Source organism: Mastigoproctus giganteus, chromosome 5 (assembly GCF_048544385.1).
Source record: "Mastigoproctus giganteus isolate SK-2022 chromosome 5, ASM4854438v1, whole genome shotgun sequence".
Classification (NCBI taxonomy): Eukaryota; Metazoa; Arthropoda; class Arachnida; order Uropygi; family Thelyphonidae; genus Mastigoproctus; species Mastigoproctus giganteus.
Window position 1 is genome coordinate 68,320,491 of NC_143579.1, and position 16,668 is coordinate 68,337,158.

Consider the following 16,668-nt stretch of genomic DNA (forward strand, 5'->3'; position numbering starts at 1 on the left):
AGGATCAAATAAAAGATTAAAAGATGGATTTATTTGATCCATCATGTAAAAAAGGTGGATTGATTCTCTATTGTAAATCTGGAGAGTTGGCAGCTAAGCTCTGCAGTGAAGGTTTACATTTAAAATAAAATACTTAATGCTAGACTAGAAAAAGCAGAATTTTCAGAAGAAAAAAATGAAAATTCCTGTAAGTATTCAGGTTGATAAAGATAAGTTAACCCAGAATAAAGACAAACAAAGATTGTATTTGTGAAGACAGATTCAGATAAATACTAGTCTAGTGACAGTGTCAAAGAGGATTTGCTAAAACTAAAAGACCTATCTTTAAAGATGCTAAAGTGCTTGTTGTCAGAGCAATTTGAGAAAATAGTTGCTATTGAGGGTAAAAGTGAGAAGGATGTCAAAAAGATCCTGAAGTGCAAAGAAGTTAAAGATTTGAGTCTGGTGATTGAAAGACCTAAAAAAATTAACCAAAATCAGTATGTATAATATTGATAAAAACCTTAAAAGAGAAAAATTTTATGAAGGGTTACCGCAGAGAAAACAGGTTGAGGCAAACCTGGTACAGTAAAAAAAAAAAAAGTCGATATTATTACTATAAAATAGTGTAAAAAATAAGCAAGTACATAACTGGATATTACAGGTATCTGGACATTTAAGAGAACTCTTACTTAACAGTTCGAGGTGCGTTAATTGGTTTATACTCCGGCACAACCACGAGGTCAGAGGAGTTTACAGTAAATCACAAATAAAATGATTAATTGTATTCAGCATTGTATTGTGCTACTGCATACCCACTCCCAACCACTCAGCTATATCAAGTCAAAGTACATCAATTGTTGGAAGAATAAGTTGCCCTCTGGCCACACAGCTATAGACAAGAATTATCTTAAAAAAAATTACATAATTTCTTGGAACACTATTTAAGAACCTTCTTATTAGTACCTAGCAGTCAGCTCTCCTGAAGATAACCTTGGGAAGGTTAAAAAGTGCTGTCTGATGCCCTGGCTGTTATTTACAGTAAGGCTTACTGTAAGACCTGTAGTATACTTGATATGCTTTGCCAGAAGAGGCATTTCTATGGAGACTTTGTGTATCTGGTCATGCCCAGCTGGAGAGGTGGTGGATGGTCCTGTGAATTTATAATCACAGAGGAAGTCCGTCAATGATGAATTAGTTTCCATATGGCAGAAAGGAAGAGAAACTTATGTCTTAAAGACCTCTTTCTCAACATTATATGAATACCTTCGCAGTGTACTCATCACCACGATTCACGACCTACCACATGGCTTCAAACATCTGTTCATAAATGAAGAGGACTATTAACGAGCATTTACTAAATATAGGCAAGATCTCTTTACTAAAAGGAAGACCTTTCTTATTATAGGGACACTCAGAGATATTCAACAGGACAGCCATTCGTTTCAGTCTGACAAATGATCCCTGCTCCTCTGAATGTCTTGCTAACCTCCTTATGGCAATTCTCAATACAGTCAGTTCTGCTATAATGTGCATTTTTGCAATGCAAATTTGCTCCAATGAGACTGATATAATAGGGAAAAATGTGAGTATAATGTGATTTTTGCATTAGCTCATGTGCGATTTCTTCTCTGAGTAACACCAGGTGAATGCAAAACCCAGCACCAAGCTGAACGTAGCAACCTGCACAGCAATACATACAACTTTACAAAGCTTTAAAAATGTCAACTGTGTAGTGCTGTATTTCTCATTTACTGTAGTTGTATTGGTCAGAGACACAATGTTGTCATTCGCTGTATTCACAAGAGAACATGCGATATTCTAGGCCAACTCACCTTTTCAGGAGCTCATATTTTTCTGTTCGAACAGAAATTTCATGAGACAGGATAGTGTGAACGCAGGAGCACATTTCTGGTGGTCACTACAATTGGGTTTTCTGCTAGTGCAATCTAATTATAAACAGGTAGTAAACTAGATCTTATTGCATTTGCAATAATACCGATAGCTGGAATTCTATGGGTTTTTACGTTATTATGGTGAAATGTATTTCTCCTTCCATGAAATCTTCAATCACATAATAATCAAATAAATTTTCAGAATTTTCTCTTCATTCCAATTTTTTAAGCTTCATAAACTTGATACTCTGTATCTCACTTGTGCAATTTATGCATGCTGTGTTCACCGTTATTAATTGCTTATCTTTTTTACTGTTTTAAATTTTACAATAAAAAAAAAATAATAATAAAAAAAAATCAGCGAACAAAAATATCAATAGTATGTATATATTACAGTGTTATATTTACTGAAATATTTATTATTTATTAGAAATTTAAGATTTTTAAAGTTGTGTTCACAATTTTATAGGGTTTCTAACTTTTTTTTAGTATTTCACTGTATTTAAAGATTAAATGCACAAGGCATAATATATTTAGTATTTTACCTACCAGACTGAAAATTTTTTTTGGGTGCTCTACCCCTATCTTTCCCATAAGCCCTGTTTTTTTAAATGTGCGAAATACCATAACGCGGAGATTTTTAGGAACACACATACCGTGTTATAGCAAAACTGACTGTACTGTGATTTTCAATACTGGGGTCTTCACCTCCTGGATTATCTCACACTTGAATTGACCACACCTACCAGACTTGTCCTACACCGGAATTGACCACACCTACCGGACTCATCTTACATCGGAATTGGCCATACCTACTGGAACTATCCTACACCAGAACTGAATGGGCTTCCTCCTGGGCTACCCTTGGGCTTCCTCCTTACTGGAATTGATCTCTCCTGGAACTATCTGGACTAAGCCCATGCTAACCCCGACATCCTACCCTAATTAATAACAAGATTAACTAATAACAAGAGTTTGCTACCCTTGTTAATACAGTCTAGGACACTCTTGCTGACCCTGTATCCCAAGGTGGGATGTTACTAACAAAGCCCTTGGACTACGTAGGAGTCCATGGTTTAAACCCACCAAACGCCAATGGTGACTACACCTAGCATCCTTGCTATGTTTCCTCTCTGTGGTTTCCCCTTTTCACCTGGTGGAGCAAATGCTCCACTGTCAACCAGGAGGATGTCTTCACCTATATCACTCTATTCTATCCCCCCTCCCTTGTGTACACCCTGTACTCCACACTTTTTTTTTTCTTTCTTTCTTTTTTTTTTTTTTTTTTTTTTTTTTTTTTTTGTCTCCATCTTGGAAGCTCGGACAACTCTAGTGTAGACCAGCCAGAGAATATTGGGCACCCTGGCTTACCTCCTAGTGGTGTGTACAGGCAATGTGGGGTTCCACCAGGGGGTCACGTGGCCAAAAGTCAGAACACAACAGAGTCCAACATAATACTTTACACATACAACACAGCCCATTTTCTGGTTTTTACAGAGTATTGTATTCCTTCACAAGTGCACTTATAGTGCAGATGTGTAAAACCACTGGTGGCACCCTTTCCAAGACACTAAGTTTCAACTGTTGTTGATCCACAGTTGACCGTGGTGGAGGCCATAATTTCAGCTTAGACTTCAAGCCTGTTTCCTCTTGACCAGACATGGTTAGCCAGTCTGGTCTGGCTGAGCCCGAACTCTATGAGTGTGGAGATTCTGAGGCTGCTCCCAACATTATGCTCCATTGTGGCCTTCTTGTGGATTTACAAGATAGTCTAGAGTAGTGGTTCCCAAACTATTGAGATCTACGAACCCTTTCAAAAATCTAAAAAAAGTTTACAGACCCCTTCAAAAATCAGAAAAATTTTGCGGATCCCAAGATACAGTATATATGTGTGTGTTTCTATGCATGAACACTGGGTTTTCTGAAAAGAAAATTCAAAGTTTTATATTTAAAGCAACAACTTTATTTTTACATAAATATATAATAATACTTTATTTATCATCAATTTGCTATACATAGAACGAATAAGCTGACCAGTTCCAGAGGATCCGTTTCACGGAGCCCCTGTAACTGGTCTACCGACCCCCAGCGATCCGTGGACCCCAGCTTGGGAAATGCCGGTCTAGAGAGGAAAACTTAATTTTCTGTGTATATAAGGCAAGTATTCTTTTTGATTCCCAAAGGAAATTCAATGTTTTTACAGATTTGTTAAAACAGTATTATATAGAGACCAATCTCCTTGGTGGTAACCTCTTCAACAATGGATGGCGTGGTGTCATTCCCTGCAACGGAGGCTCAGTGGCCAAGATCTCTTACAAGAGACCATCTTAAATAAATGTTACTTGTGGCAAAGTGTTGGATTAGATTATTACTTCCAATGTTTTATTATTTTATATCTGTTTGCACTTTGCAATTATAATTCTCAATTCTAATTTTATCTGTGAATAATGTTTTATATGCAGAAAGTATTTGGCTTAGGTGATGTTTTAGGACTACGGTCTCCTCAAGTGAAGTATGTCTAATTAGTATTAGTAGTGGAAAATAATGCAAGAAAGCAAGCTTACAGCACAGCATTAGCCAAAAAAAAGAAAAAAAAAAAAAAAAAACACTCATCTGTACATCCCATCAAAATTATGTCTAATCCTTTTTTAAATTTCTTCATAACTACTCACTTCCACAAACGACACCAGATGGAAGTTTGTTCCAACAATCATTCTCTGGCTGAAAGTAAATTTTACACATCTATCCTAAAACCATCCTTTTTCATTTTAAATTTATATTTCCATATATGTGTGTTATCTGAGAAAGAGTAAGGATAATGCATTTAGTTTACTCAATCCATTTAAAGTCTTAAACACTTCAATCAGGTCCCCTAACAGTTGACTAGTTCCCAGGTGCTGCAATTTGCAGAACTAGATTCTTTTTTGTTAAGAATACCCATGTGTCCTTGATATTTTTTAAGTTCATTAAAGTAAGGGTTTACTGTATATCTATACTGCTGTTAAAATCACAACTAGACTAATGTTGCAATGCAGTCTGTTATGTTATAATGGTAGGAGATACTACACCATTTATGATTGCAGAGTCTTACTTTCTCCATCCATAATAACAGAACCTTATTTACTGAACATAAAAGCAATGTGCTTTTTTTTAGATATGCCAGAATGAAAAAATAGCATGTAAAAAGCTTTATATGCTTGATCCTTATAGTGCAGCTAAATGAGATCATATCTCTAAGAATAATACTAAATAACTTACAGAATAACGCTCTTGCTCCTGTAAAGCTTTTCTTATCCACTTAATTCTTTTTCCATCTGACAAGCTATTCCACTGCTTACGAATTTTTTCAGTACACTCTTTTCGGTCCAGCTATGATGAAAAACAAAAAGAAAATCACACATGTATGTATACGCATATATCTGCACACAAAACCAATCGAACACAGTGTAACATAAATTAACTGGTAAATGAGAAAAACAAAAAAGTAAAATATTTCTGTCATAGCTGAAAAATGAATAAACTTAAGATAAATTAAGAAATATATAAATAACAACATGAGATGAGCTCATAAGCACTATTTAAGTAGGTTTTCGTGGGGAAGCGATCACTGCCATACAGGTTCTCTGCCACCTCCCAAATAAGTGAAGAGAGAAGGTGGGGGGGGAGCAGACAGAAAGATCAATGGCAGAAAACATATAGGTAGGCATGTGGAAGAAACTTGGTGTTTCCAAGCTTCTTCCACAGGCCTTCTTCCATTTAAAAGTGAGCATACACTCTATGACTCTTCCTCTGATATCAGCATTACACCAGAGGGTAGTATGTCCATTAAAATCCCCAAGTAGTAAGACAGGTGGAAACAACTGCACAACAAGGTCTTCGAGGTCTATAAAAACCCGCTGTAAGCTGAATTGCAACATCCACTATTCTAGTTGTAAATACTGACAGTCTGACTGCTCATGAGGGTAGTGATTAGTCTCTTGTAAGCAAAAGCAGGCTGGTTCATGCTTTTGCAGGAGTGCCTTGATATCTTCTGCATTTTGCCAGAATCCATAATAACTGCACTGTAGGAATTTAGCCATTACTTGTCTGTTATGTGTAACTTTTCAAACTCGTAAAATTTTGCTAACGAAGACCTGCTTTCTCCCTTTAAAAGTCTGTTGAAAATCTTGATCTTCGATTCGATTGTTAAAAATTTCTGCTTCCTTTTAAAAGATGAGGAAGAAGACACCATAAACCTTTTACTCCATATCTGGCACATATCATGTTATTTGTAATACGCTTATCTTTTTGTACTATTTTAGAACAAAAAAAAAAAAAAAGTCAATGAACAGAAATATCAATTACAAAGTGTGTTGAATAACATTACAAAGTGTTACGTTTAGTTAGTACTGTATGTATATTAATTAAGCTATGTACGCAAGCGTAAATTTATTTTTATTTTGCTAACCTGTGGATAATATTCTTCCTATTTTCATGTATAATTTAATTTTTTTGATTGGTTAGGTAATAAAAGTGTAAATTCATGCTTTATTTCTTTATTTATATAGCCTGTGGATAATATTCCTCCGATTTTCACTTATTGGAATTGCTGTTTAATAAAATAAAAATTCAATTCGTAAATGTGATCACAATAACCAGCACTTACTGTAATTATTTTATGGCACCAGCATAAAAAAAATAATAATAATAAATAAATAAATAAATTCTGGCTCATTTGGATTTTCGACGCTCTACTGTATATTTAATTCCACTCGTATACCATGTGAAATTAATAATATAGTTTATTAAGGTATCCGCCTAAACTACTACATATTATGGTGATGTTTCAGTAAGATGCCTGAAACATCACCTTAATGCAGTGTTTCTCAAAGGGTGTGCCGCAAAATTTTCCAAGTGTGCCGCGAAATCAAAAAAAAAAAAAAAAAATTAGCGTCGTTTTTATTTTAACATCATTGTCCGAATATACGTACAATACCATTAATAAGTATTACTATTAATGGTACGTACAATACCATTAATAAGAATAAAGTACACGAAGGATCTTTTTATGACGAATTGAAAATGACATATCCGAATACAGGGCGTCTGCATTCAGGCGCCAACACTATTTGAATAAATACCAATATGAACAATACCAGCGCCGATGAATCTTAGCCAAAAAGATCGAAAATTAGTACAAGAAAATATAATGAAGATTACTTAAATTTTGATTTTACGTGGACAGGGGACATAAATTTCCCCTTACCTTTATGTGTTGTATGTGGACATAAAAAAGCAAACAGTGCAATGGTTCCTAGCAAGCTAAAACGCCATATGGAAAAAGTTCATCAAAATTTGATGTCTAAAGACAAAAAGTATTTTGAACGATTAATGAAAAATAGTGCCAAACAAATACAAAAATTGGAAACACAATAAAAGTGTCTGACAAAGCACAAATCGCCTCCTATGAAGTAGCGCAACTTATTGCACAAAAAGGGAAACCTCATTCGATTGGAGAAACGTTGATCGGTCCTGCTTGTCGTATAACGGTGAAATGTACGTTCGGCAAAGATACAGAAGCTGAAATAAATAAAATTCCTCTTTCCAACGATACTATAAGTCGAAGAATAATCGATATGTCGGAAAATATAGTAGAAAATGTTCAACAAAAACTTGATGGTCAAATTTTTGCTCCGCAAATAGATTAGTCAACAGATATCAGCGGGAAAGCACAATTAATGGGATTTGTTCGATTCATTAACGGAGATTTAATTATGAACCAATTTTTATTTTGTCAAGAATTGCCAGGAAGAATGACAGGAAGGAAAATATTTAATTGTGTAGATAACATTTTCGAAAAGACAAAGTTATCATGGAATTTTTGTACAGACATTTGTACAGATGGTGCCGCATCAATGATCGAACCTGAAAAAGGTTTTTTGGCGTTTGCAAAACAAAAAAATTCAAATCTTATTTCTATATATTGCACTATTCACTGAGAAGCTTTAGTAGGCAAAACTCTCCCGACAGAATTAAGCATTAGTACTAGATGACGTAATAAAAATTGTTAACTATATTAAAAGCAGACCTTTAAAATCACGAATTTTCAAAGAAATATGCGACAGCATAGAATTTAACTACAATTGTTTATTACTACATAATGATATTCGTTGGCTTTCTAGAGGAAAGGTTTTAGCCCGTGTATTTGAATTGCGAGCAGAACTTTGTACATTTTTTAAAAATGAAATAAGTACAGCAGGAAAACAAAAGAATCGTATGAAAATACAAAAATTTTATGATTGTTTTAAGAATGAATTGTGGTGTGCAAAACTGGCTTACATAGAACATATATTTGCACATCTTAATATTTTAAATACTAGTTTACAAGGGCAAAACGAAAATATCTTAACATCAACAGATAAGTTAATTGCTTTTGATAAAAAAATGATGCTTGTGGATGAATAAACTTGATGAAAATAATTTAGCTATGTTTCCTAAGATTCCTGAACAGATGAGAAATTTTCTTGCACCAGTGGTGAAAAACCATTTAGATTTGCTTCAAAAGGCAATGAAAACATATTTTCCATCTATTAAATCGGAAAAATATGACTGGATTCGAAATCCTTTTATTAATGATACATCAAACTGGAATCTTTGTCTTGAAGAAGAGGAAGAACTGATTTCCCTTTCATCCAATCGAACATTAAAAATCAAACATACGGAATTTCATTTGGATACTTTTTTGGATTTCAGTCAGAGATTAATATCCAAAGTTATCTAAAAGAGCAATAAATTAATATCCAAAGTTATCTAAAAGAGCAATAAATTAATATCCAAAGTTATCTAAAAGAGCAAAATATTTTACTCGAATTTTCTACATCTTATTTATGTGAGTTAGGATTTTCAACTCTCACTAAAATGAAAAATAAAAAACGATTAAGATTGGAAAATGTAGAAGATGACCTACGAGTTGCTCTGTCTGAAATAAGACCTGATATAGCAGAAATAACAAAACATCGCCAATCACATATTTCACATTGACTATAATTTTTTAAATAAAAATTCTTGATCTCTATCAAATATTTGAATATTTTAAAGCTTTGTTGAAGGCGTACATATTTTCTTTTTGTAATTATTTATTTAATTATTTTTATATTTTATTTTGGTTTTAAGAATTGTTTGCATAATATAGATATAATATAAGTATAAATAAAAAAATTGTTAATATTATTTTTCGTTCTATTTATTTAATTTAGAAATTTCTTCTTCTATGACTACGTAGGTGTGCCGCGAAATTTTTCTTCTTTGGAAAATGTGCCACGAGAGTAAAAAGATTGAGAAACACTGCCTTAATGTATAGTAGTTTAGGTGAATAGCTTAATACTCTATAACATTAATTTCACGTGGTATATGAGTGGTGTTAAATATAGTAATAAGCTTAGAGACATACCATCTTGTGCTTTCTCACGGATAGATCATGTTTACTACATTAGCTTTCAGCTCCTGATAAGTGAACATTACACTGGACAGTTGTACTGCAGATTGAGCACCCACAGAAGAGATGAAAGCAAGGCCCTTAAAGGTGTCATAGAAAGTAATCCCCATGTAGCCCCCAAGATTCTCCAAATCATGCACAACTGCTCCTGAAGAGTTCCTGTAATCCTGAAGCCATACAGTACAGCACTCCCAAACCAAAAAAAGATATGAACTGCGTTTTTGTTTTTCTCTTTTAACTTGGCTGAATATTCTCTCACACACGGTGCTCCTATGAAGAACTGTTAAATGCCAAGCGTGACTCAGTATAATTTTTATATTTCAGAATTCATTATGCATTTATCATTTCCCAACTATGGAACATTGTATCAATTCTTTCTTCTTCCATAAACACAGCTGGTAAGTTCTCGCTCTAAAACTGGTAGAACTGATGCTGCTAAATATCTACAGCTTCATCTATTTACTTAACTTTTAACAACAAGAACTACTGAAAACTTGTCCAAAAAATTTCAAAGATGAAAATGGTGTACTGCAAATTGATGAAATTTGTACTACTTCAGCATTTACAAGAACTTAATTTTTCAAAGCACCATGTAGTCACATGCAGCCATAAAGTACTTCCTCAGTGAGCAAAAGAACAGAATCTTCTCTCCATGACCTTGGCAGTAGAATGCCTAAGTCAGAATGATTCTTCTGATTTAGTCTGCTATAGTAATCAATTTCCAAAATGGAAGTAGAAGATTTGGGAACTGTTGGTAAAATAAATTTGTACTCTTGCTTGAATATAAGATCGATATCATACCTTTATTGTAGGAAATCTTGACCAGATGCTCACATCAAACTGATCCGATTAATGTAATATAAAATCTTTAAAACTGCTCACATATCCCTATTGAAGGATTGTTGAATTATATGATGTTATATACAAAACTAAACTTGTCTTCAATTCACAGTCTGCCAGCTGCCACCAAGGAAGAGCCAAGTGCAGCCGATGCACATCAACTTACCCCAAACTAAATCCATTAGCACTGATAGACCGGAAAGAGAAGACAATTGTCAAACTGCGTTAAAACTATATTAAATTAAAACTGTGTTAAAACTATATTAAATTAAAACTGTATTAAAATATTCTAAGGTTGAACTTCTTAATACATGACCAGGTATTTCAGTCGTAAACCGTGCTCACAAGAAGTAACGAGTTAAAAACAACATCCACTCTCTTATATTTTAAAATAGGTGCATCGCACCAAGATTATTACTGTTAACCAATTTAAAATATGCTATTCACACAAGTGCGTGAAGGTCCACGAGTCCGAAAATTGAGCTACAATGCTCTTACATTTTGAAATAAATTTGTACATAATATTCTTCAACATAACTAGGAATGATGACCTCACTTTGGGTGTGATGTACACTGGACTAAAGAGCTATTTTAGGATTTTCAGACATTGGCATAACAGTTAACAGAAACAAGCAAACTACTTTATTCAATGCCCAAAGAGAGAAACAGATGAACAGATTTTCTACACAAGCAAGGACAACATGCCTAGAATTATCGGCCTGCTTGGCTTGTTTAGGATTGCTTTTACCAGTTATTTTTCTTGAATTCAACAATTTGGCTTTTCTCAAAACTTCCAGATCATGAAGAGGATTTGAACATAAGTCAGCTCCAAGCCTTAGGGATCACTTGTACTTAAATTTTTTAACTCTGAAAAAGTGCTTATATTGTTTTCAACATTTGTAACCTCTTCTTTAAAACAGACTTGTCAGACGTTGCCACTGTTCTATCAGTCTAGTTACACATTTAACCAAAGACAGATAACATGTGCAATCATTCTTCAAAATCCTTTTTTAATACAGAGGCTTGCACCATTTTAAATTTTTAAATCTATCTTTCCTAAAAAGCACTTCTTTCTGTATAGTATAGCAGTAACTTTCCAATTTACTCATCTTTTAATACTCTTTTAGCATTAGCATTTGATGCAAGAAAGCAAGCTTATGCAGCATCAGCCAAAAAAAAAAAAAAAAAAAAAACCCACTTCCACTTCACCCCTCTGTTCGTTCAAAATACCTGTCCAGCTGAGCCTTAAACTTATTTAGGCTATCAACCTCCACCACAAGCGATGGAAGTCTGTTCCACCAACCGACCACCCGCTGGCTAAAGGCAAATTTCCGCACGTCTATCCTACATCTGTCTTTCCTCAATTTGAATTTATGCCCTCTCAGGTGATTTTTCTGAGCTAGAGGAAGAATTCCATCAGCATTGAGCATGCTTAAACCATTCAAGGCTTTATACACCTCTATCAGATCACCTCGCTGGTGCCTAGTCTCCAGACACTGTAATTTGCAAAACTTAAGCCTTTCTTCGTAAGAGCACCCCTTTGTTCCATTCACTAATGTTGTTGCCCTTCTCTGTACTCATTCCAGCAGCTCTACATCCTTCTTGAAATGAGGCCTCCAGACCTGTATACAGTACTCTAGGTGTGGCCTGACCATTGCCTTATACAATGGAATAATCACATCCTTATGCCTGCTGGAAAAATTCCTGTATATCATTGACAATACTCCATGAGCTACTCTTGCAGCCCACCTGCACTGCTCAGAGAACTTCATATCTGCCTGCACAACCACCTCCAAGTCCCTTTCATTCTCTACCACTGTCAGTGTAGTACCACAGAGTTGATACGTTGCTCTGGGGTTGCTGTTTCCCATGTGTAGTACTTTACATTTGTCAATGTTAAACTTCATTTGCCACCTCTCAGCCCATCTGCTCAACCTTTCCAGATCCTGTTGCAGCAGCATAGTGTCAGTAGTGTCCTTGACAACCCTGCCAACCTTTGTATCATCTGCAAACTTGGACATTAAGCTTGATATACCATCATCAATATCATTTATAAATACAGAAAACAATAATGGACCCAACACTGAGCCCTGAGGGACTCCACTAATAACATTAGTCCACGATGAGCAGTGTCCATTGATTACCACTCTCTGTCTTCTCCCCCTCAACCACCCCTTTATCCATAGCAGCAATTTGCCTCCAATGTCACACTACTCCAATTTGTGTAGCAGTCTTCCATGTGCAACAGTATCAAAAGCCTTTCTAAGAGCCAAGTATATAATATCAAAGTTATTCCCTGCATCCAGTTCTTTTGTAACTGCATCATAGTATCCAATCAAGTTGGTCAGGCAAGACTTCCCCTTAACAAAACCATGCTGTGTCTCAGCTATAACTGAAGTCTTGTCTAAATGATCCTGCAGTGCTTCTTTAACCAGTGCCTCCATTAATTTTCCTGGAACAGAAGTTAAGCTCACAGGTCTATAATTACTTGTGTCAGCCTTTGATCCTCCTTTGTGAATTGGGGTCACATTTGCACATTTCCAGTCTATGGGTACCTCCCCTGAGTCCAAGGAAGCTCTCATAATTATGGCTAAGGGTTTGCTTACTTCCTTTGCTGCCTCCTTTAATATAACTGGATAGATTCCATCCACCCCTGGTGCCTTTCTTGTGTTTATCTTCAACAGTTTCTCCTCCACTTTACTCCCAGTTATTTCAAGATTCTGTAGCTTACTGCTAGAGTTGAATACACCTCTGGCATTCCCCTTGCTGAATAACTCCTCATGTGTGAATGTCGATGCAAAATATTCATTTAGTTTGTTAGCTACCTGAGCAGGATCATCAACAGTTGACCCATCAATATCAAGTGGACCAATCTGATTCATCCCCTTCCTTCTAGAGTTTACATAAGTAAAGAACTCTTTTCTGTTTTTCTTTGCATCCCTTGCCAAGGATTTCTCGTAATCTGCCTTCGCCTGCCTAACCTCCTTTGTAACTTGGTTGCATATTAACTTGTATCTATCATAGGCTTCTGTGTCATGTGTTAATTTGTAAGTATCCCATGCATTTTTCTTCTCTGCCATATGCCTCATTAGTTCATCTGACATCCATTTTGGCCTAAACCTTGAACAATATTTCTTAGTTGGTATGTAAAGCCTAGTAACTTCCAAGATAAGTTCTTTGAATGCTTCCCATTTTGAATTTGCTGTTGGTAACATCATCAGTTGGTCCCACTGTATAGAATTTAAATACTGTCTCAGTCCATCGTAGTCGCCTTTACGGAAGCAATAACCCTTCCCTTTACCCCTAATGGTAGTTACCTCTTTGAGTAAATCCCACTTCAGCACACTGTGATCACTGCCACCTAGTGGTTCATTTATCTTCAGATTCTTAATGCATGAAGAATCACTGCTGATAATCAAATCAAGAGTATTACTCCCTCTAGTTGCCTCCCAAACATGCTGATGTAGAAAACAATCATCCAATAAATCCACAAAAGCCTTGCTAGTGTGTGAGTAACCAGCCCCCAAATTCCAGTCAATATCTCGGAAATTAAAATCTCCCATTATAAGACTCTCTGATTTACTGGCCCACTATATTTCCCTGTACAGTTCCTTATTATACTCATCAGAGTCATTAGGCCTATAGCACACTCCTACTCTCAATTTTGATCTCCCAATGCTTATGTCACACCAAACTGACTCAACACTGCACTGTCCGGCGATGTCGACTGGCTTCACTTCCTTGGTTTTTATGTGTTTCTTAACTAATAGCATAACCCCTCCCCCCTTCCTATCCTGTCTATCCTTTCTGTAGACGTTGTACTCCCCAAATTGCAGTTCTGCATCCCTTATATCTGTGTGACACCACGTCTCTGATATCCCAACAATATCTGCCTTTGATGTTTCGAGCAATACCTCAAATTCATCAAATTTATTTACTAAACTCCTAGCATTGGTGTACACACAAGTATACCTGCACCTGTTTCTATTCTTAGCTACCCTAACACAACCCATGTGTTTACTTGTACCGCAATGGCTCGCAGCAGTCTCTGAAATACCATGCATCTTGTTTTTCAGGCTTCTGCTCATTCTAATAGAAGCAGTGCAAGAATCTCTTTCACCTCTGCCAGTGGCTACTGTCAATCTATTGGTCTTTGTCTCCCCCCAAGCTAGCAGTTTTCCGATCCACCTAACACTGCCTCGATAGCATCAGCAAATATTCTTGCACCCTTTCTATTTAAGTGTATCCCATCCCTGTAGAAGCAATCTCTCCTGTTAACGAGTACAGTCCAGGCTGAAAAAAATTCTACCCCTTGAGCCTTGCACAATCTTTCCAGGGCCGAATTGATCGACAAGGCTCTCATCATATATTCCCTCCTATCGTGTCTGGGCAGAATTGCAGACACTTTCAAATTCAACCCTAATTCTCGGCTTTTGTTCAACAGTGACCTGTACTTGTTAAGTGATTCTGCCGGTCTCCTACTCTTAATATTATTAGTGCCAACTTTTAATGCCTTCAAAAAAAGAGTTAAAAAAAACTCTCGTTGGCAGAGTTTTTTTGAACGCATCTCACATGCTTTTAGGTTGTTCAGAATACGATGTCCCATTCAAAGTCACCTTCCAATGGTGGTACCGAGGACAAGCTATTGTCAAGTTGATGCTTTTATTTATTTATTTAATACAAAATGTCACCCTAATGACATATGATATAGCCTGAGATCACTTTATTGCCATCTTATCAATTGAAAATGTCTCCATTTCACACAGTCGTCAATACTTCTTCTTTCCCTATCCATGCAATATCACTAAAAATGGTTGTTTTTGTTTTTCTACATAAACTTTTTTCACCCCCGCTATTTCACTATTTGGAAGCACATTTCTTAACAACACACCTGCATGATCAGCACAATTCAGAGGAAGATTATATTCTATGAAAAAAGATGCAAATAAACACTTGGCACGTTTTGACATTATCATCACACAACGAAAATGTAACAGCTATCTCTGCATTTCTTTCTATGCATTGCATTGCATTCAATAGTTATGCTCATTTGTTGGAAAATATCTGATTACATCCTGTTTCCTCAACTGCTTAAAACTGAAATATCACACTGACAAATCAAAAGTGAAACTTTTCCCACATTTTACAATACATGGAAAGTCTTGCAAACATATCTTCTGAAATTTTATGTTCTGGTTCTTTGGCATCTTACTGAACTAACTAACTACCACCACTAACTAACCACATAAGTTTAAAGAAATATCACACATTTCTATTTTGCAATGAAGAGCTGTACCAATCACACGTAGTGTTATAATTGCATGGTTCCATTTTGTAATTTACCAAAGTAGAAATTCACAAAATTTCTAAAATATCAAAAGCAGTGTTTTAAATTTACTTTAAATCAGTGGTTCCCCAACTACTGAGATCTACAAAATCCTTAAAAATCAAAAAAAGTTCAATGTGTGTGTGTGTGTGTGTGTGTGTGTAGTAGTAGTAGTAGTGGCATGTGATGCAAGAAAGCAAGTGTATGAGCTTATGCAGCATCAGCCAAAAAAAAAAAATCACACCATTCCCTCCAAATGCCTGTCCAGTTCCTCCTTAAATTTATTCAACCTATCAACTTCCACAACGACAGATGGAAGTTTGTACCAGCAATTAACCACCTAAAGGCAAATTTCCGCACATCTATTCTACATCTTAATGTAGAATAGATGTGCGGAATAGAATAGACATCTATTCTACATCTTAATGTAGAATAGATTATGCCCATTATCTGAACAAGTGGAAGGATCCCATCAGAATTTAGCGTGCTGAACCCATTCAAGGCCTTATACACCTCAATCAGATCACTGCGCAGGTGCCTAGTCTCCAGCCACTGCAATTTGCAGAACTTAAGCCTCTCTTGATAAGAGGATCCCTTCGTTCCCCTCACCAATCTTGTTGCCCTTCTCTGCACACGCTCAAGTAAATCTACATCCTTCCTAAAATGAGGCCTCCAGACCTGTACACAGTACTCAAGGCGTGGCCTGACCATTGCCTTATACAGAGGGATAATCAACTCCTTTTCCCTGCTAGCAAAATTCCTATATATCATTGACAAAACCCCATGACCTGCCCTGGCAGCCTGTCTGCATTGCTCAGAAAACTTCATATGTGCCTGCACAATTACTCCCAGGTCTTTTTCATTTTCTACCACCTTAAGTGTAGTACCACACAGTTGGTACGTTTCTCTGGGGTTACTTCTACCCATACGCAGTACTTTGCATTTGTCAAGGTTAAACTTCAGTTGCCACTTCTTAACCCATCTGCCCAAATTATCTAGAGCCTGTTGTAGTAGCACACTGCCATTACTGTCATTAACAACCCTGCCAACCTTTGTATTATCTGCAAACTTCGACACTAAGCCTGATATACCTTCATCAATATCACTGATAAATATACAAAGCAACAGTGGACCCAACATCGAACCCTGTGGGA

At 36.1% G+C, this 16,668-nt stretch overlaps 1 protein-coding gene across 2 annotated transcripts in view; it reads right to left on the bottom strand.

The window, feature by feature from the left end:
- LOC150085466 (nucleolar transcription factor 1-A-like) overlaps positions 1-16,668 on the bottom strand; it is a 451,866-nt gene that overhangs the window by 248,350 nt on the left and 186,848 nt on the right. For both annotated transcript variants that reach the window (XM_090374048.1, XM_090374049.1), the window contains exon 8: positions 5,133-5,243. In XM_090374048.1, the coding sequence (XP_090230174.1) occupies positions 5,133-5,243 (111 nt within the window). The remainder of the gene's footprint in view (positions 1-5,132; positions 5,244-16,668) is intronic.